Raw genomic sequence first — 26,659 nt, forward strand, 5'->3', positions numbered from 1 at the left:
GTTTCCTTTTGGGGGCCCCCTGTGCATCCCGATTAGCATTTGAAAGAGCCCACATTTGCACTTAACAAGCCCGAGGTGGTTTCTGGCTGCAGCGAGGCCGAGTCTGCATCCTGTGACAGGGACAGACTCGGGAGGGGCGGTCTCAGTCCCTGGGCTCCCTGTCTGGCTGATGGGTCCCTCGGATGTTTGCACCTTGGACTCGGGCCTGTTTGCTTTCAGGGTCTGTTCCTTTCCCAGGGCTGCCTAAAAATGCCACAGGTTTGGGGGCTCGTGTCCCATCACAGTCTGGAGATCAGAGGTCAGATCAGGCCACTCTCTGTGGCTCCTGGGAGGCTCTTGCTGTCTCATCCACCTTCTAGGGCTGTCCATGGCCCTTGGTGTTGGTCTCATCTTCACAGCGCTCTGGCTGTGTCTCTCCTCCTGTTGCAGGAAGGAAGACCCCTTCCAGAGCCTGAGCGTGGGCGCTTGTCTAACCCTTGGTGAATGAATTGTACGAGGAGACCACATGCTGGCAAAGCCAGAGACTCTATTGGGAAGGGGCACCTGGGCCCAGGAGCGCTGCTTGGAAGCGTGGTGCCCAGTCTCTCCGGGTTGTCTGTCCAGTCATCCTGACTCAGGGTGCTTCCTGGTGGTGCACGCGTCGCTCAGCCGAGGTGGACTCCAGAGAGGAGGACTCTGGGAGGTTGTAGGACCTGTGAGCTGGTGTTTTCTCTCTTCTTCTGACCTTTCCCAAATTATTCCGTTTGGTGGTAACTCGTTAGTTTTGTGTTCCGTACCAGGATTTCCTGCTGTAAGAGAACTCTCACAGGTTGTTTCTATCTTGCCTGGCCAGGGTGGGTGGTTTCAGTCTGTGTTTTCCATAACACTCCTCCGGTAAGGCCTCCAGTCTTAGGGGATCAGGGCTGCCCTCCTCCAGGGGGGCCTCATCCTCTGCATTCATTGGCAGGTGGATTCTTTACCATTGTGCCACCTGGGAGGCCCCAGGGTGGGGTGACTCATCTGAAGGCCCCATTTCCAGACAAGGTCACCTTCTGAGATGCTGGGGTCAGGATGTCAGCACCTACTTTTGGGGGACACAGTTCAGCCCATAGCAGAGTGCCAGTTATATTGTCTTGTATTTGAAGGTATCAGTGTTATTTATGTTTTAAAGTATTTAATTTTTAGGGATATGCATTGAAACATGAACTCTGTGTTCCAGTGCTCCCAGGTCCTCCCTAAGAAATGGTTGCCCCCCTGCTTCTCTGTGTCTTGGGTGTTTCGTGTGCACAGAGCCCTCCACACACACCCCCTCTGCACCTTCTGTGGGTGGTTGACTCCACCTGCATGGTCCGTCTTTTGTGGACGTAATTTAGTGACATTAAAAGTTAGTAACACAGTCTGGACACAACAGAGAATATCTTTGTAGAAGCTGTACTCACAGGCACAAGTGTGACCCAGGTTCCTGCAGGGGAGTGCCGGGTCACAGAGGGTGGGTATTTGTAATTCAGTTCTCTAACTTTTTATTGTGTAATGATCTCACATCTAGAGGAAAGTTGCAAAAACAGTACGGTGAATTCTGCATTCCTTTCTCCCAGCTCACCCAAAAGTCAATGTTTCCTGTGTTTGTCTTCAGAGATTAAGTTGCATTATGGTGCCCGCCCCCGACATATTCCAGGGGTGTGTTTCCTGACACAAGGTGTTCATTCTCCTGCAACTGAAGCACAAGACAAACTTGGGATGTTAACCTCAAACAACACTAGGTGTTCTCGAAACCGAAGTTTGTACTCACACTTCTTTAATTGTCCCATAATGACTTTTGCACACTTGTTGGATTAATTCTCAAGTGTTTCATCTCCTTGGTTTCTGAGGTTGATGGGGAGGGAGGTATGTATTGGTTATTTTGTGTGGATAGAAAACTCTGGATTTCTGTGTGTTAATTTCATGCCTTTGGGAACTCACTTATCGTTTGAGTCTGTTTTCCCCATTGATTCTTTAGGGCTAAGCCTGCTGTCCAATGCAGCTGTCACCTGCAGCTGTTGAATTTTTTTTGTAATATTTATTTATTTGCCTGTGTCAGGTCTTAGTTGTGGCACGTGGGATCTTTCATTGTGACACATGGACCCTAGTTGTGGAGTGCGGGCTCCAGAGCAGTTGGTCTTAGTTGCCCCACAGCATGTGGGATCTTAGTTCCTCAACCAGGGGTCAAACCTGTGTCCACTGCATGGCAAGGCAGATTCTTAACCACTGGACCACCAGGGAAGTCCCTCTGGTTGTTGAATTTTGATGCAAAAGCACTAACTGAAAGATTGGCCATCAGAATACAACTCTGCTTGAGGAAAAGAGTAGTCATGTATGGTTTTCCCCAGTAGTCATCTATGGATGTGAGAGTTGGACAATAAAGAAAGCTGAGCGCCAAAGAATTGATGCTTTTGAACTGTGGAGTTGGAGAAGACTCTTGAGAGTCCCTTGGACTGCAAGGAAATCAAACCAGTCAGTCCTAAAGGAAGTCAGTCCTGAATATTCATTGGAAGGACTGATGCTGAAGCTGAAACTCCAGTACTCTGGCCACCTGATGTGAAGATCTGACTCATTGGAAAAGACCCTGATGCTGGGAAAGATTGAAGGCAGGAGGAGAAGGGGACAACAGAGGATGAGATGGTTGGATGGCATCACCGACTCGATGGACATGAGTTTGAGTAAACTCCGGGAGTTGGTGATGGACAGGGAGGCCTGGTGTGCTGCAGTCCATGGGGTTGTAAAGAATCGGACACGACTGAGCGACTGAACTGAACTAAACAACCAAGGCGGATTTTTCCCAAGACTCCAAAGTTGCTTCACTATCAGAAATTCTGTATAGAAAATTAACTTTTATCAGGGCTTTAAGAAAATACTTACCTAACTCTTTTGGCTGCACTGGGTTTCCGTATGGTGCGCAGGCTCAGAAGTTACAGTGCCCAGGCTATTTGTGACATGTGGGGTCTAGTTCCCTGACCAGGGATCGAACATGGGCTCCCTGCACTGGGGGCTTGGAGTCTTAGCCATTGGACCACCAGGCAAGTCCCTGTCAGTGCTTTTTTTTGCACCTATGGGTGCAAAATTTTCTCCTGAAATGTATCTATATAGTGAATTTTCTATATCAAATTTCTGATAGTGTGGCAACTTTGTGGAGTATTGGGATAAATCCCCCTTGGTGTGGTGTCTTATTTTCCTCATATAGTGTTGTATTCTGATGGCCGATGTTTCGGTTAGTGCTTTCGTATCAGTATTAGTAAGTGATGCTGGTTTGTAAATGTCTTCTTTCATACTGTCCTTATTGTGGTTAGGTTACCAATTTTCTTCTTGCATTAGAAAAATAATATAAAAGTTATGATCTCACATTGTGGGATAATTTGTAAAGCTTTAAGACCATCAGATAATCACAATGGTGTGATAACTCACCTAGAGCCAGACATCCTGGAATGTGAAGTCACGTGGGCCTTAGAAAGCATCACTATGAACAAAGCTAGTGGACGTGATGGAATTCCAGTTGAGCTATTTCAAATCCTGAATGATGATGCTGTGAAAGTGCTGCACTCAATATGCCAGCAAATTTGGAAAACTCAGCAGTGGCCACAGGACTGGAAAAGGTCAGTTTTCATTCCAATCCCTAAGAAAGGCAATCCCAAAGAATGCTCAAACTACCGCACAATTGCGCTCATCTCACAAGCTAGTAAGGTAATGCTCAAAATTCTCCAAGCCAGGCTTCAGCAATATGTGAACTGAGAACTTCCAGATGTTCAAGCTGGTTTTAGAAAAGGCAGAGGAACCAGAGATCAAATTGCCAATATCTGCTGGATCATTGAAAAAGCAAGAGATTTCCAAAAAAACATCTATTTCTGCTTTATTGACTATGCCAAAGCCTTTGACTGTGTGGATCACAATAAACTGTGGAAAATTCCCATCTGAAGGAGATGGGAATATCAGACCACCTGACCTGCCTCTTGAGAAACCCGTATGCAGGTCAGGAAGCAACAGTTAGAACTGGACGTGGAACAACAGACTGGTTCCAAATAGGAAAAGGAGTACGTGAAGGCTGTATATTGTCACCCTGCTTATTTAACTTCTATGCAGAGTACATCATGAGAAACGCTGGGCTGGAAGAAGCACAAGCTGGAATCAAGATTGCCGGGAGAAATATCAATAACCTCAGATATGCAGATGACACCACCCTTATGGCAGAAAGTGAAGAGGAACTAAAAAGCCTCTTGATGAAAGTGAAAGAGGAGAGTGAAAAAGTTGGCTTAAAGCTTAACATTCAGAAAACTAAGATCATGGCATCTGGTCCCATCACCTCATGGGAAATAGATGGGGAGATAGTGGAAACAGTGTCACACTTTTTTTTTTTTGGGCTCCAAAATCACTGCAGATGGTGATTGCAGCCATGGAATTAAAAGACGCTTACTCCTTGGAAGGAAAGTTATGACCAACCTAGATAGCATATTAAAAAGCAGAGACATTACTTTGCCAACAAAGGTCCGTCTGGTCAAGGCTATGGTTTTTCCAGTGGTCGTGTATGGATGTGAGAGTTGGGCTGTGAAGAAAGCTGAGTGCTGAAAAATTGATGCTTTTGAACTATGGTGTTGGAGAAGACTCTTGAGAGTCCCTTGGACTGCAAGGAGATCCAACCAGTTCATTCTGAAGGAGATAAGTCCTGGGTGTTCATTGGAAGGACTCATGCTGAAGCTGAAACTCCAATACTTTGGCCACCTCATGCGACGAGTTGACTCGGAAAAGACCCTGATGCTGGGAGCGATTAGGGGCAGGAGGAGAAGGGGACGACAGAGGATGAGATGGCTGGATGCCATCACCGACTCGATGGACATGAGTTTGAGTAAACTCCGGGAGTTTGTGATGGACAGGGAGGCATGGAGCGCTGCAATTCATGGGGTCGCAAAGAGTCGGACAGGACTGAGCGACTGAACTGAACTGAACTGAATTGAGCTGAAGACCATCTGGCCCTTAAAGATTTGGTAGAATTTATCTGTGAAATGATCTAGGCCTAATTTTTGGGAGGGTAGGGTGGATTGGGGTGGTTTATGGTAACTTTTTTTTCCATGGAAATAGGTTTCTGAGTTTTCCATCTCTAACAGTGTCAGTTTTGATGTGTATTTCCCCAGGACATTTCCTATTTCTTCCATGTCTTCGGACTCATTTGTAGAGCCTGATGCAAAGTGGCCTCTTTTCATGATTTCTATCGTTTCAATGATCATTTGCGCTTATTACTTCTTATTTTGTATATTTGACTTTCTCCTCTTTTTTCAATTAAGTTAACTAATAGATGACATATTCTGTTAATTTAAAAATTAGGATTTTGGTTTACTAATCATGACTGTGCTTTTCTGTTTTTTACTCTGTCATGTCTGTTCTCATTTTTTAGTATTTCCTTTCATATGCTCTTTATTGATTTACTTAGATCTTTTTCTAAGCTTTTTTGGGTTGGGAATTTAACTTGTTTTCATATTTTTAAATAAAAATGTTTAATACTGCGAATTGTCCTACGATCAGTGCTTTAAATGTATTTCGAAGATTTTGGTATGTAGTGTTTTCACATTATTACCTTGTTAGAAATTCTGTAATTTTAACTGTTTTTGCCCACTCATCCAAGAGTTAGCAGTTAAAAAAAAATTTCCACATGAAAGTCTTTTTCTGTCTTCTTTTTGATACTTCATAACTTGTGGCCCTATTGCATTATGGTCAGTTTTGTAACATTTCCACGTGGCGGAATTCAATTTCTATGGCTGTGTAACAGATTTCCACAGCTCGGCTTGAGTCACACCTGTTTACCATCATCTCTGGGCTCCGTGGGTGGGAGTCCCTGCCCAGCTCGCTGGCCCAGACCCATGGGGCCGAGGGCCATGCATGTGCACACTCGGGGGGCCGTGCTCCTTGTGTGGGGGCATCTCGATCTGCTCAGGTGGGAGCCTGGAGCCGGTGGGCCATGGGGTCAGAGAGCCGCAGCACTTGCACGTCCTCTCGCAGCCCCCGAACACTCAGGGCCAGAGCAACTGGAGGGAGAGGTGAGCGGTTCAGAGGTGGCGCCTGAGCACGGTCCTCCCGAGCCGGGGGCGGGGGGGGGGGCCAAGGGGCTCAGCTGTGAGCTCCTGGGTGAGGGGGGAGAACTCCAGGGGGCGGGTGGGTACTTCCAGGCCTGGGTCGGGTGACTCACCTGTGCTTACCAGGTATCGGGGGCTGGTTCCCAGGGGCCACACGGAAGTGGATGCCAACGAGGCAGCGGGGCCCAGGGCTTCACGCTGGGGGCTCAGCTGTGCTAGGGGGTGCTTAGGTTGGGGTGCCGTGCTTAGGTTGCTTAGCCATGCTTAGGTTGGGGTGGCGGCAAGGCTGGAGGGGAGAGTGGGGGAGGGAGTGGGAGGCTGGGGGCAGGGAAGCAGGTGAGGGTTGGTGGTGGGTGTGGCCTGTGGGGGGTCTCTGGCAGTGGTGTGTGCCGGGGTAGGGGGGCCTGGACTGTCTGGGGTCTTCTAGGTTGGGAGGCTGTTGGAGTGGGGTCGAGTTGGGGGCAGACCCCCAGCAGGTTTGGCTGCCCTCCAGGGGCCGAGTCCTGACCACTGGGCCGCCCAGGGCTTCCTTGCGGTCCTGTTTGGAGGTGTCTCCGTAGGACAGAGGCTGGAGACAGGGCCCCACCGTCAGAGGCAGCAGCGGGCCCTGCCACCACAGCTGGCTTCAGCGCAGAAGAGGTTTGAGTCAGGGTTGTGGGGAAACAGCCAAGGGGAGGCGGGCTCCTCTCCTGTGTGAGCAGGACCAGGAAACACATCTGTGTGCTCTTCATTATTTGTTATTTTCCCTTGGCCTTTCCTCACTGGCAGAATCTAAGACCTGTGTGAAATAGGTTAGATTAGATTAGTGGTTTGAGAACCTCCATGGGGGATGTCCAGGCTGCTTCACCTCAGTTCTACCCAGTGTTTGCACGATGCGGGGCCGCGAGCAGAGAGGCCTGTGTCCCTCCGTCCAGCTCTGCCCTTGAGCTCTGCCTACGGGCGCTGGACATCGGTCTGAGTGAGGCCAAGGTCCGGAGCCACAGGCCGGTCGAGGCAGCTCTAGGGGACACCCTGTGGCCAACACACAGGCTCTCGGCTCATGAGTATGAAAATCACCATAAAGCTGTCAAAATAGTGGTGGAAAGAGGTGTGGGGAGGCCGCCTAGACCAGACCTGGTCAGTTGGGGGGTGGGTCTCGGGGCCCAGTGCTAGCGTCTCACCTCCAGAGGTCAGCATGACAGTCCCGGGGGTCCTGCTAACATGGCGATGCTCTCTTGGGGTGCCCCTTCCTGGGAGCTGTTGGCAGGGAGTGGCGGGCCAGCCTCACTTTGGCTGAACCTGGACTTGGGGGGTTCACATGGGGGTGCAGCCCCTTCAGACCCGGCCTCCGAGGGGCAGGGGCATCTGCAGGCCCACCCTGGGCCTGACCACGGCTCAGCACTCGGCCCTGGGGAGCAGGGTTGGCTCCTGGACTGGGGCCCCTGCCCTGGGGAGGAGACCCTGGTGTGACTGTGTGGGATGTGGTGCTTGTCTGCCAGCTTCTCCCACTTGGCACTGGTAGCCATCCTGCCTTCTCTGGACTGTCTGCCCCCTCCTACCCTGCCCCAGCTCCTCCAAACAGAGTGGTCAGCTCTAAGCTGACCGCTGTGTGGTTCTCCCCACTGAGGGGTGGTGGCTGTGGGTGTGTTGACGCCCTTTGTCAGGCTCAGGAACTTCTCATCCCAATTTGCTGAGAAGTGGTTGCTGTTGATTGTGAATAGATACTGAATTTTGTCTGATGTTTTTTCCGCCTCTGTTGATAGGATTGTATGGTTTCTCTTATTTGGTCTTTTAATTGATTTTTGAGTTTTGAAGCAGCTATTCCTGGGCGGAGCCCACTTGGTCGCTGGCTTGTTTTCTATGTTGTGAGGGGTGATGGTCTCTGATTTTCTTATTTGTCCTTTCTTAATTTTGTTTGGATAAAGTTGATCTGGGAAGTGTTCCCTCCTTTTCTACTTTCTGGAAGAGATCGGGTAGGACTGTTGTTATTTCTTCCTTAAATGTTTGAAGAATCTGCCTGCAATGCAGGAGACCCAGGTTTGATTCCTGGGTGAAGAAGATCCCCTGGAGAAGGAAATGGCTACCCACTCCAGTATTCTTGCCTGGAGAATCCCATGGACAGAGGAGCCTGGTGGGCTACAGTCCATGGGGTCGCAGAGAGTTGGACACGACTGAGCGACTAAACCACCACCACTGGAATTCACCAGTAAAATCACTTGAGCCTGGGCATTTCTCTTTTGTAGTTTTAACTACAAATTCAGCCTCCTCACAGTTATAGGACTATTCAGTACCTGTTACATTTGAGTAGGTTTGGTTGTTTGTGGTTTGGGGGGATTTGGTTCATTTCATCTAAATTATCAAAGGAGAGGTGTTCCTGTGTCTGACTTGAGTGTGTCCAGTGAGGCTGGGGCCACGTATGTGCCCCTAGGGCTGACCGGAGAAGTCAGAGGAAGCCCGGGGAGGGAGTGCCCCCTCACCCCTGCACTTGGGAGGGGGGGCTGGCTGTGCTGGTGTCCTGGGGCTGCTAAGTCAGATCCCCACAGCCCGGACTGCTGAAGTCAGGTGACATCCCCCGTGTGCCGTCTCCTCTTGGGGTGAGGACCCTGGTCCCAGCCTCATTTCCTCTTAAATCATCACACCAGAAAGCTCCTATTCCAAGGTTATGTTCTGAAGTTCTGGGTAGATGTAAATTTTTGGAGACACTATTCAACTCAACATTGAAAAAACTAAGATCTTGGCATCTGGTCCCATCACTTCATAGCAAATAGATGGAGAAAAAGTGGCAATAGTGACAGATTTTATTTTCTTGGGCTCCAAAATCACTATGGATGGTGACTGCAGCTATGAAATTAAGAGATGCTACTCCTTGGAAGGAAAGCTATGACAAAACTAAACAGTGTATTAAAAAGTAGAGACATCACTTTTCTGACAAAGGTCCATGTAGTTGAAGGGGGTGACAGAGGATGAGATGGTTAGATGGCATCTCTGACTCAGTGGAGATGGTGAGGGACAGGGAAGCCAGGCTTGCTGCAGTCCGTGGGGTTGCAAAGTCGGACATTACTTAGCAACTGAACAACAACAAACTCAACCTGCTACTGCCGACCTATAGGCCCTCCCTGGTGGAGTTGATCCCCCTGTGTGGGGACTGAGGAGCAGGGAACCCCAGGCCTGGGGATGCCTGTCCTGAGACCCACAGTGAGGGACACGCTATGGTGGACCCGGGACGGCCTCTTGGGCGGACCTGTGTGCTAAAGCCCCGGGGCTGTGGTTGGCAAGGGGCGTGCTTGTGGCACTGGGTTGGAAGCACCTGGGGGAGGTTGGGACCGCTGCGTCTGGGTAGTCGTCTGGGGGTGTTGGCTGGGCCTGGTCCCCCAGGACAGCGCATGAGCTCTGAACGTGCCATCCACTCCACTGGATGTGACGGTAAAAGGCCTCGGGGGCCACAGTGCCCGGTGGAGATGGACAGACGGGACGGAGGGATGGCCCGGCCGGCCGCTTGCTGGGCGCCAGCCCCTGCAGCTGCACGCGGCCTCAATGGACTGAGGGGCTTTGATGGGGACACAGTTGGCCCCTGATAACTCGCTAATGGCGCTTCGTATTTTTTCGTCTAGAAGAATTGTGTGAGTGTGAAGACTGCAGGGAAATGGAGGCCACTTGATGAAGAGCCTTGAGCCCACCCCTTAAAGGAACAAGGCGCGTTTCTCCCAAGGCCCTGACAGCTGGCTCCTCCAGCTCCAGCCCAGCGTATTGAGATGCAAATGCGTGCCTGGCGGGAGCGCAGCTGCTGGCTGGCACCGAGGCCCTCACCCCAGGTGCAGCCCCTCTGAGCCAGCCGGGGCTGCCACGCGGAAGACCCTTCCAGGACAAATGGAATCGTGGCCGCGCGCAGGGGGAGAGGCAGGTGAGAGGCATCATCTGGTTCTGCCGGCTCTGTGTCACCGCTTTCCTGACTTTCAGCCCCAAAGCGAGGTGTCTGTGCAGGTGGATGAGGGAGGCTTTGTGAACCTGCTCTGGTCCTCAGGGCTCAGGGGAGAGGGAGGAAGGGCTCTCTGGGGCTTTTGAGTCTCTCGCAACAGGTTTACAAACTCAGGGAACAAAGCCCTTCGACAGTGGGCAACCAACAAAGGGAAAATGTTTTGGTCAGAACACAAGAGAGGTGCTTGGGGACCCTACCCGGAGTCAAGTGGGCACATACGGTCTGGGAAAAGACAAACACCCAGCTCCAGACTCTTATAATGATTGCAGCCTAAAGGGTCTGACTGTATGACGAAAACAGATTTTTCTGTAGAAAACATTTTAACTGTGGATTGGAACACATATGGAAGTTCACAAAATGTGAGCTCAGAAAATGTTCACAAACAGAATGTGGGTGTAACTGCCCCAGGAGGTGCCCCCCAGTGTTACCTGTGTTGGCCTGCTCACCCACGGGGGTCGAGGCATACGTGAAATCACGTGACAGAATTCGAGTGCAGTCAGTTGTCCCATCGGGTGGGTGCCGGGCCCATGTCTATTTCTTCTCTCCTGAGAGGTGTCTGGGTCCTTAGTGATCCACCGGTGCTGCTGTGACCTCTTGTGCACGCCTGTAGTGCACAGGGGCCTCTGTCTACACTTCTGTTGTGATGCCTCAGACACGGCACTGCTGGGTCCTAGTGTGTACAGCGTCCGCTTTAGTAGATGTCACCAATGTCCAGTGGGGACCAATGCTTCCACTTCTCTGTGGCTTCACCAACACCTGGCATTGAAAATCTTATTTATTTTAGTCTGCTGTAGTGATGTTTCAGGGTTTCTTACTTGACTGAGGGATAAGTGGTGGCATGCTGGAGCTGGCTTGACCGCCACGCGAGACTGACCATGCTCACTGCTTCCAAGCTCTGTGCTGAGTAATCTGGTGAGAGTATTTAATCATGGAAATTTAAAAATACTACAAATCAGCGCTTTATCCACAGAGTCAGTCATAATTTACATAAAACAAAATGCACCTATGTTAAATGTACAGCTTGATGGTTTCTGAGAAACCCTGAAGTACCTACCCTGCAATTAAGACATAGAACATTTCCAGCTCTTGTAAATACTCCCTTGTTCCACTTCCCAGTCAGCCCCTCCCCAGCCCGCCCCCTGGGGTTAACACCTGATCTGTCCTCTGTCCCCATAGTTGAGACTTTTTCCCTCCCTATAGCCCTGTATAAGGGGACAACAGAGGATGAGATGGTTGATGGCATCACCTGACTCGATGGACATGAGTTCGATGAAGCTTTATGAGTTGGTGATGGGCAGGGAAGCCTGGCATGCTGCAGTCCATGGGGTCACAGAGAGTAAGACATGACTGAGTGACTGAACTGAACTGATAGTCTTGTATACATGGAATTATACAATGTGTATTCCTTTGTGTATTCCAATGTGTATTAGCTCAGCCTGGTTTCGAGGTCCAAGTTCGTAGCAATAATTTGATCCGTTTATTGCTAAGAATTATTAGTTGTGTGTCGACCACACTGTGGGCTCACCCGCTTGCCTGCTGATGGACCCCTGGGCTGCCCCCAGCTCTGTGGTTGTTATGAATGAGTCTGCTGAGGACCTGCTTACAGGGCTCTGTGTTCTCACACCCAGGAGAGGAACGGCTGGGCCACGTGGTAGTGCATATTTAATAAACTGTTTTTCATGTGGTTGTACATTTTTTATATTCTGACCAGTAGTGTGTGTTTCCTCTTCCTCTATTTTATGAAAGTTTGTGTAGGATGATATTTTTTTCATTAAATGTTGGATAGATATACTAATCAGGCCATCTTGGTCTGAAGTTTTGTGAGAAGATTTTAAATTAAGAATTCAATTTTTTAAATTGTTATGGAACTGTTAGTGTTTTCTCTTTCTTTGTGAGTCAGTTTTAGTAACGTGTACTTTCATGGAATTCTTTTTCACTTCACCTGGGATGTAAAGTCTATTGGAATAAAATTCACAATATTATCTTCTTGTCTTTTCAGTGTCTATAGGATCTGTAGTGATGTCCCCCTTTTTCTTCTTGATGTTTTAATTTGTTTTTTGTCTCCTTTTTTTGCTTGTTCATTGTGGCTAGAAGTTTATCCCTTTTACTGATACATTTTTTAACTTTTTTAAAAGCAAAGATACTAACTCACTTCTTTTCAAAAATGTTTATTATTTTTGACTGCACTGGTCTTTGTTTCTGTGCGTGGACTTTCTCTAGTTTCTGTTGGGGGTACTCTTTGATTGTGGTGCTTGGGCTTCTCAATGCAGTGGCTTCTCTCGTTGCGGAGCCCAGGCTTTAGGGCACATGGGCTCTGTAGCTGTTGCACAAGGGCTTAGTTATTCCATGGCATGTGGAATATTCCAGGACCAGGGATCGAACCTGTGTTCCCTACACTGGCAGGTGGATTCTTAACCACTGGACTACCAGGTAAGTCTCCTTTTACTGATATTTTCAAAGAACCAGAGTGGATTTCAGTGATTTTGTTCTCTAATGTTTGGTCCTGAAAGGGTTTTTGTTTTATGCAAAGGTCTTTGTTGGGAGTCCCCATGAATCAGGAGTAGGTGCCTCTTCCACGCAGCCTGGGGTACACTGTTCTGCCTTTCACCTTCTCCTCTTGTACTGAATTATATTTTGTGTGTGTGAGTTCAGATACAAAATTTGATTTTTTTTCCTCCAGCATTTTTACATGGTTTGAACCAAAGGGTTTTTGCAGTAGACCAACTCACGGTAGTGAGATTTTAAAGGGACAACTTTTAGGTTAGAAAAAAGATATCATAAGAGAGATAGTGGGCCTCAACCTGGAAGCTAGCACAAGAAGACAAGAAAGAGGGAATTGCCTGGCAGTCCAGTGGTTAGGACTTTGTGCCATCACCGCCAAGAGCCTGAGTTTGATCCCTGGTCTGTTGTTGTTGTTCAGTCGATCCGTCGTGTCCGACTTTTTGCGACCCCATGAACTGCAGCACGCCAGGCTTCCCTGTCCGTCACCATCTCCCAGAGCTTGTTCAAAGCTTGTTCCGTTGAGTCAGTGATGCCAGCCAACCATCAAGTCCTCTATCATCCCCTTTCTTCCTGCCTTCAGTCTTTCCCAGCATCAGGGTCTTTTCAGGTGAGTTGGCTCTTTGCATCAGGTGGCCAAAGTATTGGAGCTTCAGCATCAGTCCTTCCAATGAATATTCAGGGATAATTTCCTTTAGGATTGACTGATTTGACCTCCTTGCAGTCCAAGAAGTCATGAGTCTTCTCCATCACCACAGTGAAAAGCATCAATTCTTTGGTGCTCAGTCTTCTTTATGGTTCAATTCTCACATCCATACATGACTATTGGAAAAACCAATAGAGCTGAACTAAAATCCCACACACTGTGCAGCCAAAATAAGTAAATAAAAAGGAAGACAATGAGCTTCAGGTGGGTAGAAAAGAAATAACACCATTCACTATTTGCATGTAAACTACAGACACAACTTAGAGATACCAGGGGTTTGGTTCCAGCATACTGCAGTAAGCCTTATTGCAATAAAGCAAGTCTGTGACTTTCTTTGTTCCCCAGTGCATACAAAAGTCACCTTTACACTGTGCTGTTGTCTATCAAGTGTGCAGTAACCTTTTGTTTAAAAGAGCAGTGTACATACATGCCTTCCGTATAACAACGCTGATCATCACCTGAGCCTTCAGTGAGTCGCCGTGGTGTTGGTGTCTGCTGGCTGAGCAGGGTGGCAGTTGTTGAAGGCTGGTGGCTGTGAGAGTTTCTTAAAAGAAGGTGCTGCTGTTTGGCGCGTTGACTGACTCCCCCTTTGTGAGTGGTTTCTCCACAGTAGGCAGCAGCGCTGATAGCAGTGTGCCCACAGTTGTTCAGTTGCTCAGTCCTGTCTGACGCTTTGTTCCCCTGTAGTTGAACTTCTTTAAAAATTGGAGTCAGTCCTCCCAAACCCTGCTGCTGCTTTATCAACTAAGTTCATGTAATATTTTAAAGTCTTTGTTTCCATTTCAACAATATTCACAGCATCTTCACTGGAGCTGATTCTGTCTCAAGAAACCACTTTCTTTGCTCATCCATGAGAAGCAACTCGTCATTCATTAAAAATTCTGTCATGAGATTAAAGCAACTCAGTGACTTTAGGCTCCACTTCTAGTTCTCTTGCTGTTTCTGCCACATCAGCAATTACTTCTTCCACTAAAGTCTTGAACCCCTCAAAGTCATCCTCAGAGAGGTTGGAGTCAGCTTCTTCCAAACTCCTTTTAGTGTCAATGAGTCCTGAGTCACAGAAGTTCTTAATGGCATCTAGGATGGTGACTCCTTTTCAGAAGGTTTTCAGTGACCCAGGTCCATCCAAGGAATCACTGTCTATGGCAGCTATAGCCTTAGGACATGTGTTTCTTAATTAATGACTTCAAAATAAAAAATTATCTTTGATCCTTGGGCTGCAAAATGTATGTTGTGTTAGCAGGCATGAAAATAACATTAATCTCATTGTTCATCTCCATCAGAGCTCTTGGGGGACCAGGTGCATTGTCAGTGAGCAGTAATATTAATATTTTGAAAGGAATTTGAATTTTTTTCCCTGAGCAGTAGGTGTCAACAGTGGGCTTATAATACTCAGTAAACCATGTTGTAAACAGATGTGCTGCCATCCAGATTTTGTGGCTCCATTTATGGAGCACAGGAGAGTAGATTTCACATAATTCTTAAGGGCTCTAGGATTTTCAGATGGCCAGTGAGCATTGGCTTCAACTTAAACTCACCAGCTGCACTAGCTTTTGACAAGAGAGTCAGCCTGTCCTTTGAGGCCAGGCCCTGACTGCTCTCCAGCTCTGAGAGTCCTAGGTGGCTTCTTCCAATAGAGGCTGTCTTGTCTGCATTGAAAATCTTTTATTTGGTGTAGCCAGCTTCATTAATTGGCTCAGCTAGGTCTTCTGGATACCTTGCTGCAGCTCCTACATCAGTACTTGCTGCTTCACCTTGTACTCTTTTGTCATGGAGGCAGCTTCTTTCCTTCAGCCTCATGAACCTACCTCTGCCAGCCTCAGGCTTTCCTTCTGCGCCTTCCTTCCCTCTCTCAGCCTTCATAGAATTGAAGAAAGTTAGGGCTTTGCTCTGGGTGAGGCTTTCATTTAAGGGAATGTTGTGGCTGGTCAGATTTTCAGTCTAGACTAAAACTTTCTCCACATCAGCAATAAGGCTGTTTGACTTTCTTACCATTCATGTGTTCACTGAAGGAGCACTTTTAATTTCCTTCAAGAACTTTTCCTTTGTCTTCACAACTTGCCTATTTGGTGCAAGAGGCCTAACTTTTGGCCTGTTTTGACTTTTGACATGTCTTCCTCACTAAATTTAATCATCTTTGTTGTTGTTCAGTCACTACTAAGTCATGTTCGACTCTTTGCAACCCCATGGACTACAGCAGGCCATGCTTCCCTGTCCTTTACTATCTCCCTGAGTTTACTCAAACTCATGTCCACTGAGTTGGTAATTTCACCCAACCATCTCATCCTCTGTTGTCCCCTTCTCCTCCTGCCCTCAGTCTTTCCCAGTGAGTTGGCTCTTTGCATCAGGTGGCCAAAATATTGGAAAAAACTTTAGCGTCAGCATCAGTCCTTCCAATGAATATTCAGGGTTGACTTCCTTTAGGATTGACTGGTTTGATCTCCTTGTGTCCAAAGGACTCTCAGGAGTCTTCTTCAGCACCATAATTCAAAAGTGTCAATTCTTCAGCACTCAGCCTTCCTTATGGTCCAGTCATCTTTAGCTTTTGCTTTAAAGTGAGAGATGTGCAACTCTTCCTTTCACTTGAACACTCAGAGGCCATTGTAGGATGATTGAATAATTGGTCTAATTTCAGTATTGTTGTATCTCGGGGAACAGGGAGGCCTAACGAGAGGAAGAGAGCTGAAGGATAGCAGGTCGGAAACAAATGTTGATCCATTAGGTTCATAGTCTTATAGAGGTACAGGTTGTGGTCTCAAAACAGTTAACAGTAGTGACATCAAAGATCACTGATCACATATCACCATAACAAATGCAATATTCAAACATTTTAATTATTAAGAGAATTAATTAAATTAATATTAAGTAAATATTACTACTAAAATGTGACATGGAGGCCTGAAGTGACAAAATGCTGTTGAAAAATGGTGCCGACAGACTTGATGCAGGGTTGTTTCAATTTGTAAAAAGCACCAATACCTGTGAAGTGCGATGAGACGAGTCTGCCTCTATTAGAAGAAGCAGCTTCAACTTGTTTTGAGGGATGTGCTAAAGATGTCAAGGCAGTTTAGAGCAGTGGGGGCTGAGACCATGAGTTCCCAGGATGTATAATAAAGCTGTCATCATGTGGACTAGGCGAACCCCTGGGCAGGCATGACCCCAGAACAGTGAACCACACAGCCTGGAGGCGGCAGGGTCAGCTGCTGCTCACCCCTCAGGTCAGTCCCAGTGGGTGAGGTGGCCACACACCTGCGGAGAGTGGGCAGAGGACCCTAGCTGTGCCCCGCCCCGAGGCCTTGCTAAGAGTCTGATCTGAGTTGGGAAGAGGAGGTCGGTGGCCTCAGTAGACACAGGTTTAAGAATCACCAGCACCGCATAGCCACGACTGCCCTTCTATTTGCCCACCTTTCCTTGGCCTAGCATTGTGCAGCCATGACTGCCGTTATCATTTGCTTGTCGTTCCTCAGCTAATTGGTAGTCGTGTGTGTGACTGTCTTTCCAAGACCATCAGTGCCCAAGTGTGGTCACAGGCTGATTCTGGACACCCGCCTTCCATCCCACCCACCAACCATAGCCACCTGTGTCAACCTGAGTGAATCCAGCCCTGTGCACACAGCAGTAAAGGGACGAAGCGCTTCATGTGCCCTCCCGACCCTTTTGTGCCACGTGCCCCACACACATGGCAGTGTGAGGTCTCTCAGCCCCTGGGGCAGGGTCTCAGGACACTAACGAGGTTTTCTTTTTCATTTTGTTTTATTTAAAAAAATAGAGATGAAATTGACATTAAGATTAATTCTTTTGCAGTGAACATTCAGTGACATTTAGTATATCAGTGTCATGCAGTTATCACCTCTATTTAGTTTAAAAGTATTTTATTACCTCAGAAAGAAACCCTGAACCATTAGCAGTTGCCCCTCATTCTCCCCTCTGGCAACCACTAGTCAGCTTTCTATCTTTATATTTACCTGTTCTAGATATTTCTATAAAAGGAATCATGTAACAGGTGATCTTTTTCTCTGGCTTATTTTACTGGGCATAATGTTTTCATAGAAAAGCTATGACCAACCTAGACAGCATATTAAAAAGCAGAGACGTTACTTTGCCGACAAAAGCCCATCTAGTCAAAGCTATGGTTTTTCCAGTAGTCATATATGGATGTGGGAGTTGGACTATAAAGAAAGCTGAGTGCCAAAGAATTGATGCTTTTGAACTGTGGTGTTGGAGAAGACTCTTGAGAGTCCCTTGGACTGCAAGGAGATTCAACCAGTCAATCCTAAAGGAAATCAGTCCTGAATATTCATTGGAAGGACTGATGCTAAAGCTGAAGCTCCAATACTTTGGCCACCTGACGCAAAGAACTGACTCATTGGAAAAGACCATGATGCTGGGAAAGATTGAAGGCAGGAGAAGGGGACAACAGAGGATGAGATGGTTGGATGGCATCAACGACTCGATGGACATGAGGTTGAGTAAACTCCGGGAGTTGGTGATGGACAGGGAGGCCTGGTGTGCTGCAGTCCATGGGGTTACAGAATTGGATATGACTGAGCAATTGAACTGAACTGAAAGTTTTATCCACATTGCAGTGTGTACTGGTACTTAGAAAAGAAATATTTATTTGGCTGAGTTGGGTTTTAGTTGCAGCACATGCAATCTTTAGTTGTTGCATGAGGACTCTTAGTTGCAGTATGTGGAATCTAGTTTCCCAGCCAGTGATCGAACCTGGGCCACCTGCATTGGGAGCATAGAATCTCATTAGCCACTAGGCCACCAGGGAAGGTCCCTGAGTTAATTTTTGAATATGGTGTGAGGTAAGGGCCCAACCTCATTCTTTAGCATTTAGATCCATTTTTCCCAGCATCATTTGAAGAGACTATCCTCTTTCCACTGAATGGTCTTGGCACCCTGTCAAAGACCATTTGACCAAACATGTGAGGGATTCTCTAGGCTCTGCTTTCTATCCTGTTGATCTGTGTGTCTATTTTTGTGTTATTACCAGTTTTGATTACTTTGTATTAAGTTTTAAAATCAGGAAGTGTGAGCCCTTCAACTTTCTTCTTTTTCAAGGTTGTTTTCATTATTTGGGGCCCTTGCAATTCCATGTGGACTTGAGGATTGACCTTTATATTTCTATAAAACAGGCCAGTGGAATTTTGATAGAGATTCATCAACTAAGTAGATATTTTACTAGTACTGTCATCTTAACAGAATTAAGTCATCAAAGCCATGGACATAGATGCTTTTCTTTTGTACTTTTCAGTGTAGAAGTCGTTTACCTCCTTGGTTATATTTATTCTTAGGTATTTGATTCTTTTGGATGCTATTGTAAGTGGTATTGTTCCCTTAGTTTCTTTTTCAGATTGTTCATTGCAGGTATAGAAACACATCTGATTTTTGTATGTTGATCTCATACCCTGAATCTTTGCTGACTTAGTTTATTAGCTCCAGTAGTATTTTTGTGGATCACTGGACTTTTCTGTATATAAGATTATATCATCTGTGAATATAGTTTCACTCCTTCCTTTCCAGTTTCAAAGCCTTTTAACTATTTTTCTTGACTAACTGCTCTGGCTCGATCTCCAGTACAGTGTTGAATAGCAGTGGTGCAAATGGGCATCCTTGTTTTGGTGTTGATCACAGAGGTAAAGTTCATAGTCTTTCACCTTGAGGATGACATTAGCTGTGGGTTTTTCATGAATGTTTGTATGTGTGGAAGTGCCCTTCTCTTCCTAGTTTTCTGAGTGGTTTTATCATGAGAGCAAATGACTTTCTTACATCAATTGAAAGAATTTTTTTTTTCCCCTGCACCTATATTCTGTTACTGGAGAAGGAAATGGCAGTCCACTCCAGTATTCTTGCCTGGAGAATCCCATGGACAGAGGAGCCCTGCAGGCTGCAGTCCACAGGGTCACAAGAGTCGGACACAACTTGGTGATTAAACCACCACCACCACCGTGTTCTGTAAATGTGGTGATTAACAGATTGATTTTATGTTGGACGACTCTGGCATTCCTAGGATAAATCCCACTTGGTCATGGCATATAATTCTCTTAGCATGCTGAGAGACTTGTTTTGCTAGTATTTTGTTGAGGATTTTCATTATAAATAATTCTGATAACAGAATTATGTCTGTTCATAAAGGATACTGGTGTCTTTGTCTGCCTTTGTTACCAGAGTAATACTGGCCTCATGAGTTAGGAAGTGTTCCCTCTGTTCCTGATTTTTTTTGGAAAGAGTTTGGGAAGGATTTGTGTTAACTTTTCTTTGAATTCTTGGGAGAATTCTGTAACAAAGCCATCTGCTTCAGTCTTTTTCTCTGCTGGGAAGTTTTGATTACTGATTCAATCGTCTTACATGCAATAAATCTCTTCAATTTCCTATTTCTTCTTGAGTCACTTTGAGCATTTTATGTCTTTAGGAATTTGTCTCATCTAGGTTACCTGATTTGTTGGCTACATTTGTTCATACTATTCTCTTGTAATCCTTTTTATGTCTGTGATGTAGATAGTAATGTCTGACTTAGCTTTTTTGATTATAGTTGTTTGTATCTTCTCTTTTTGTCAGTAAAAGCTACTGTTTTGTCAATTCTGTTGATTATTTTAGGAACTTTAAAGGTTAAGTTTTCTGACATGTGAGTTCTACCTTTGGAACTGAGTCCCTGAGCACAAAGGTCCATGGTGTCCTCAGGCCACAGGATATAGGGTAGGAGTGGATCTTGGGGACAGGTTGTCATGATGCTGAGCAAGGGAACCTCTCAGCAGAGGGATGCAAGTAGCCTTCTCGGAATTCAAGTGTCCTTCATACTAGAATCTGTTCACTTCTGAAAGGGGTGTTGACCCAGCATGCTGGAGGTGTGGGGGCTGAGGGGTGCTAGGAGTGACAAACAGGCTGATAATACTCAAGGTAAAAGGCTGCCTTCCTAGTCCATCCATGTGAACATCTCAGTCCCTGCCTCTGCTGTTTGCTGTTTTAAGAGGAGACCACAGTCTAATTCATGAAGCCCTGCGAGCGCAGCCACTGTGTGAGGGTCCTCAGCTGTGCTTAGAAATCGGGGGAACAGAAAGACAGTGAGCATGCAGCCCGAGGAGAAGACGGAAGGCAGACGTGGGAAGGTGGAAGGAAGGAAGAGCACATGTGCGGGTGAGACAGAGCGGGGCAGCCCACCTAAGAGGCCGGCGTGGCAGCTGTGAGAGTGGGGACGAGGCCGAGAGCAGCCCTGGTGAACGTCGCGGGGAGGAGGCCTCGGCCCCTGGGCGGCCTCCAGCAGGGCCGTCGAGACAGGCAGCCAGGCACTGAGGACCGCTCAGGCTTCCCCATCTCCACGGGCCGTTCTAAAAACTGACAGCCTCAGCAGATGGTCCTGCCCCTGTGGGGCCACAGGCCGGTGTTTGCTGGCCCTGTCCCTCCAGAGCCGGCAGCCTAAGAGCGCGGAGCGTTGGGCCATCCCTGCGCGGATGCGGCAGCCTGGGGAGAGGAGGGCTGGATTTGACTGAGGGTGGGCTTGGCCTCAGCGTTTATCATCTCAGAGAGAAGACCTTCTGGTGAAGGGATGATGCCCGGAGGCCCTTTGATGGAAGCAGGCTCTCACACACCCTGCTCATGGGGACAGGACCTGTGCCGAGCCTTTTGCTCCATCCTCAACCAAGAGGGAGGCGGTGGGTCCTCCCTGAGACAGGCCCCCAGCTGAGCCCCCAACCAGGCTCAGTGGGTCACCTGAGCTTAGCTGCTGCTTGGTGACCGGAGGCCCAAGTCCTGTCCTGGAGCAAGAGTGCAGGGCCCTCAAGTTGGAGAGCTGGGGGGAGGTGTGGGGCTGGGCCTGGGCGTTGCGACCATCACCACATAGACCCCCATTCAGACTGTGGCAGCCACAGGGGCAGAGCGCTCTGTGGGGAGAAGCCCCCAGATGGGGTGGGGGTCTCAGCGAGGGCCAGCCTGTCAGGCAGAGGTTTCCATGGGGCGGCGGCTCGAGAATGGGTGGGAAGAACTGACCTTAAATTTCCAGTCTCCTAGAGGGTCAATGCCCGGGCCACGCTCTGCCCACTCCTCTTGCGAGCAGGCCGCCCCTTCCTGTGTTCTGAGAATGCCTCTGCCCCTGCCTTGAGCGGACTCCTGGTTTTAGAAGGTGAACCTAGGACCCTGTGCAGCGGCCTGTGCCTGATAGAAATTCAGTTCCCAACCTGCATCTGAGTTTCTTGTCGAGGAGGGCGGACCCTCACCCACCAGGACCCCCAGGACTCAGTCGCCTGTCCCAGAAGGGGTGAGCCAAGCCACCACCTCATGTCCCTGCCCCCCTGACCTCCCCATCAACAGCTGACTGTCCTGACACTGGACAGAGGCAGCCTCGGTTGGAGGAGACACGCGTGTCTGGGCCTTTCTCTTGCATCAGGTCGACAGTGTGTCCAGCACTGGGGGGCCAGCCTGAGCCCCCTGCCAGCCCATGTGTGATCAGGAGCAGCCTGGAGTCGAGCAGAGGCAGGAGAGATGGCCCTGAGCGTTGTGAGCACCGCGAGCTCCCAGTGCAAAGGCCCTGCGGCCCCACGTGGCTGGTGGGCGAGCAGGGGAGGGGCACGGTGACGGGTGGAGACCCCAGGTTCAGGCTCAGTGAGGTGGGCCCTAGGACGTCTTTGCAGGAGGGTGGGGTCTGACTGTCCTCGACAGGAGGGTGTGGGTCTCAGGACAGGCTCTGAAGATCGTGGTGGGATTGCTTCTGACCAGTGGGGATCCCTCGGGGACCTGAGCCTCTGGAGGCATGGGCAGGTCTGATGGGGCCCATGATTTGTTAGTGGGCCATGCACCCACCCTGACTGCATCTGGGACGTCCCCTGGGGCAAGAGGATGCCGCGGGTGCCTGGGCCACCTTCCTGCTGTCACTCCTGTCAGTGGCTCCACTCGTGGCTCTGCCCAGCCTGCAAGTCTGAGCATCACCGTCTGTGTGTGTCCTAAGAGGTCCCAGGAGTCTTGGGACCAGCATGGCTGGACCGAGGCCAAGAGAAGAGCCCACACCAGGGGTGCCGAGTCCTGCAGCCTCCCCAGCCTGATCCCTGGGTGGCGCTGAGCCCAGAGTGTGGTGGGCAGGGCTGGCAGGGCGGGGACCCACCAGGGCTCCTGGCAAGGAGGCCACCTGTGGTTCTGGGGCTAGGGGGCCACCCCAAGCCAAGACAGTGTCTCTTCAGGCCCCCTGCCTGTCCTGGGCCCCACAGGGGCACCCCTGGTGCTCCCACCCACTGGCAAGGTCCCCAGGACAGCCCCCCGGGAAGGGCCCAGGCACGGCGGGCCAGCGGTATCTCCGTGTAGCCGTCATGGGCAGACGTGCTGGCTCCAGGCTCCGTGTCTGAGGCCCCGTCTGTCCCGTGGTAGACACAGGGCGCCTGTTTGCCTGCGAGCAGAACACGGCCTCTCTGTTGGCACCTGGGCCGGCCGCCCCCAGGCGGGCGGGGGGGCTCTGCACAGACTCACGCTTGTGCCCACCTCAGTCTGGCCTCCTGGCCCAGACCAGCTTGTTCTCGCGGGGACCCTCCGCGTTGTGGCAGGCGCTGTGGATGGCTGGGGGGGCAGGTGTCCACTCACTGCTGACGTCAGGCTGTGGAGGTTCTGGGCTGCAGCCCAGGAGGGTCGCCAAGCAACACACCGTTAATCAAGTTCCACCTGAAGCGAGCAGGCCACAGATCGGCTGCCCTGGGGAACCCCGCACCCCAGCACCTGGGCCAGGGCTGACCGCTCTGCTGTGCCCCCCTCCCAGGTCAGGGTCAGGGAGCAGGAGGCTCCAGCATGAGACCGGACGCGTGGTCACAGGTTGGGGGAGGACCTCGATCAGGGTTGGTGGGGGTAGCCCACCCAAGGACAGAGGCCCTGTCCACACCCCTGGGTGTTGGTCACTGTAGGGGAGAGTGGGTGCTGGGGTGTGTGGGCTCTGAGGGGAGCCCCAGCTTCTCCCACACAGGCGCCTCCTGCATGCAGTGGGGACCCACTCGGGAGCAGAAAGGAGAGGCAGGGTTTCCTCCCAGCCACACCAGCACATGACGTGCTGGGCTGAGGACCAGCCTGCTGGTGCCAAGGACCCAGAGTGGGTGCTGTGGACACAGCTTGGGGCAGAGGCCATGTGGGCAGGTGGTCCTGGGGCTGACTGGAGCTGCGAGCAGCACTGGGACCGGGTCTGGGGGCCTGGTGACCGGGAGCGCAGCCAGGGCGGGGGCCTCAGGAGCCCCTGGTGAACCGTGACGTGGGGCGCATGGAGACAAGGAAGCACGGACCCCTGCCTGGGCCAGCAGCCCCTGCTTTCCGGCCCTGCTTCCCCACACGCCCTTGTGGATGGAGACCCTCACTCAGAGCAGCTAGCCGCTGTCCTCCTGCTTTATTTCCCGGCAAAAGCCCTGGGCCGCCTCTACTCAGGTTCTGGGTACGGCCACTCCCGGGACGTGAAGTAGCCCCGCAAGTCCTGGAGGTTGAGAGGCGGGAAGTAGGGGCCGAGCCGCCTGCGGATCCACCACTTGCCCTCAGCCGCGTGCCTGCCCCCGGGCCGGCTGAACTTGTACCTGTAGTGTTCTCCTCGGACCCACCTGCAAGGCGAGGGCAGCGGGCAGCCTTGGCCCCTGACAGCCCTGGGTGCAGAGCTGGGCTGTGCCTGGCCAGGAGCAGCCAGAGGCCCAGCCCGTGATGGTGGGCGGGGCGGGGGGGGGTGGTCAGGAGCAGAAGGGCCAAGCCTCAGGGCCTGCGGACTGAGCCCACGGTCCTCAGTGGGTGTGTGGGGCCTCGGGACTGCTGTGTCCAGGCCTGGTTCTGGGCTGGGCCGGCCCCCAGGGCAGAGCTCTGCATTTAGGGAAGAAGCCCTGAGGGGCAGCCGAGGCTGCAGCGGGGGCCTGTCTGGCAGGGGCATCTCACCTGGGCGGGGCCCGGCCCTCAAAGGGGTTGTGGGCCAGCAGGGACAGGGCCTGCACGTCGTTGGCCAGGAGCTTGCCCGCCAGGTGGATGATCCACTCGTTGTGCTCGTAGGTCTGGGGGTGAGGAGAGGATGGGGTCCTTGGGGTGCAGACAGCTCAGTGTCTGCAGCCACCACCCCCACTCTGAGAGCCCCCACGTGTGTGCACCCCGCCCCTCGCTCCTGACAGCCGCCAGCCTTCAGGCAGTCGGCCTGGGAGCCCTGACTCAGTGCGCTCAGCAGTCAGCTCTCCTGAGTGGGGGCTTTCCTGGGGGCCTGTACCCTGTGGTGTTGGTCCTTCCTATTCTTGCCTGCTTGCTCTCCTGGGCGCCTGACCCCCTGCTGTCCTCAGGGACCTGGGTGGAGCGGGGCCGGGCCTGGCTTTGTCATCGGCAGGACCAGCAGTCCCAGGCATGTGACTGAGCCTCCTGGAGGCTGTCGTCCTGGGCAGGGGGCACAGTCCTGCCGGTTTGCTTGGGTCTGAGCGAAGGCTCCATGGATGCTGGCTGTGTTGTTGCTGGCCACGCCTGCCTTGTTTGCTCTGGGGGAAGCACTCTGAGAAGCCAGCAGGGAGGCCCAGCTTTGAGGGGGCCCTGGCAGGTTCACGTGGGCCACGCCCCAGCACGGACCCCCTGGCCTCATCCTGTGTCTGCGGGGCCTCTCCACCGAGGGCCTCACCTGGAAGGCCGCGAACCACATGAGCCAGTCCAGGCGGTGGTGGTACGGTGAGATGAGGCAGGGGCGCCGCCTCAGGTCCCCAGGCTTGCACTTGAACTCGTAGTCCTCCCAGGAGGCGTCGGGTGCGCTGGCGTTGGCGCTGGCCGTGCCCTGCAGGATGACCTCTGTGCGCTCCCTGGTGATGCTGGCGGGGACGGGGAGGGGCCATGTCAGGGCTGAGCCTCCCCACTCTGACCCCCGACCCGAGCAGGCCACAGTAAGGCTGGGGGTGCAGGCGGGGGCTGGCCGTATATGTGCGTCTACCCCGGGGTCTCAGTGGCCCTGAGGTACCTGCCGAAGGCCCCGTATGTGTTGACGATCCGGAGGGGGTTGAAGGAGCTGTTCATGACCTGCCGGGGGCTCAGCAAGTTGAGGACCACAGGGATGCTGAGCCAGGCCACCAGAATGCCCAGCACCAGGTTGACTGTGCTCCGTGCCACGCAGCCTGCTGGGAGGGGGCACAGTGAGTGGGCTGCGACCCCCAGGCCTGGCCTCTCTGCGGACCCTTGGGCCCACGGAGACCAAGAGAGGCACAGCTGGTCCCTCAGGGAGTCGGGGAAGGGCTCCCACCACATGCAGCCCCCTTCTCCCTGAGCCTGGGATACCTTCCAGGCTGATGTGGGAACATGGCCACTCCTCTCAGCCCCCCCCAGCCCCCAAGCTGTCCCAAGATCTGGGCTGGAGCAGTAGCAACTGAGGTCTCTGTGCTGGGGACCAGGACACACGTCCATACCAAGCAGACGAAAGTGACCCTGCCCAGGCGTGGAGACGCTGCTCTGTCTCCCAGGCCACTGGGGTGGGCACGGGGCCGGGTGCCAGGGCCTCCGAGGTTGACTGGCACCAGACACAGGGACCACCTGGGCTCCCTAGCCACACCCACCTTCCAGTGTCACCCACCACGCGTCCGCGGGGCTCCAGCCCCTTGGGCCTCCTCCTCCTGAATCTTCAGGACTTGGTCCTTGAGGCGGCCAGGCCCCGAGGGAAACAGGCCACCCAGGGTGGCATCATCAAAGCAGGCGAGGCTGGGCACGATGGTCAGCCAGTTCAGGAAGCTCAGGTTCCCGCTGATGATGAGGACCACCTGCAGGGAGACGGGCTCCAGCTGCTGCACCTCACAAGCCGTGGTGACATACGGGCCGGGGTCACGCCCTCCCCAAGCCTGTGCTGATCCCAGGTGCCCAGCGCCCCTCCCCACCCAGGCCGCTCACCCGGCCTCCCTCAGACCGGCCCGGGGATGCCCATGTCCCAAACGACCTCAGAGGTGAGCTCTGCCCTGTACCTCTGGTGAGACCCCTCCTGCTGACCCCGAGTCTGGCCTTGGCCCTGTGCGGAGGCTGCTGGGGTTCTCAGCTGCACAGCCGGGCGAGGACGAGGCTGTGTCTGGCAGCTGTGACCGTGACTGGTGAGCAGCAGGCCCGGGGCGGCTTCCTCAACAGCCAGCCCCAGGGCCCTGCAGCTTGTCGTTCACTGGGGCGGGGTCTGGATGGGGCTCCTGCTGCTCCCCTGGACCAGGATTTGGGAGTGCGCTGGTGCACGTGCCTGTGCCAGCCCGGCTTCCACCACGGAGTGACCAGGCACGAGGCCGGTCCTGAGCCCGGGTTTCCCCCGGACAGGCGGCCTGCGAGGTCAGCCTGCACCTGGATGCAGTTTAGCCAGACCCTGTCTTCGTGAACCTCCCGGTGCTGTCTGCCAGGTGACTGCCCGAGTGTCTGGTCACTGCCCCTCCTGAGAAGCCTCCATGGGCCCAGCTGGATCCGGTGAGTGCCTCTGTGAGCCTGGATGACCAGGGTCCAGGA

General features: G+C 51.5%; 1 protein-coding gene across 3 annotated transcripts in view; it reads right to left on the reverse strand.

The window, feature by feature from the left end:
* Nucleotides 1-23,563: 23,563 nt before the first annotated feature.
* The window catches only part of LMF1 (lipase maturation factor 1), a 51,096-nt gene continuing 48,000 nt past the window's right edge, over nucleotides 23,564-26,659 (reverse strand). The window contains exons 7-11 of one of the 3 annotated variants that reach the window (XM_043915800.1): nucleotides 25,761-25,944; nucleotides 25,155-25,308; nucleotides 24,825-25,008; nucleotides 24,110-24,222; nucleotides 23,564-23,787 (exon numbers count right to left, since the gene is read on the reverse strand). In XM_043915800.1, the coding sequence (XP_043771735.1) occupies nucleotides 23,613-23,787; nucleotides 24,110-24,222; nucleotides 24,825-25,008; nucleotides 25,155-25,308; nucleotides 25,761-25,944 (810 nt within the window). In that variant the 3' untranslated portion in view covers nucleotides 23,564-23,612. Of the gene's footprint in view, nucleotides 23,791-24,109; nucleotides 24,223-24,824; nucleotides 25,009-25,154; nucleotides 25,312-25,760; nucleotides 25,945-26,659 lie in introns of all 3 variants that reach the window. The other 2 variants (XM_043915801.1, XM_043915798.1) reach the window with 2 other exon arrangements.

This window comes from Cervus elaphus, chromosome 10, assembly GCF_910594005.1.
Source record: "Cervus elaphus chromosome 10, mCerEla1.1, whole genome shotgun sequence".
Lineage (NCBI taxonomy): Eukaryota > Metazoa > Chordata > Mammalia > Artiodactyla > Cervidae > Cervus > Cervus elaphus.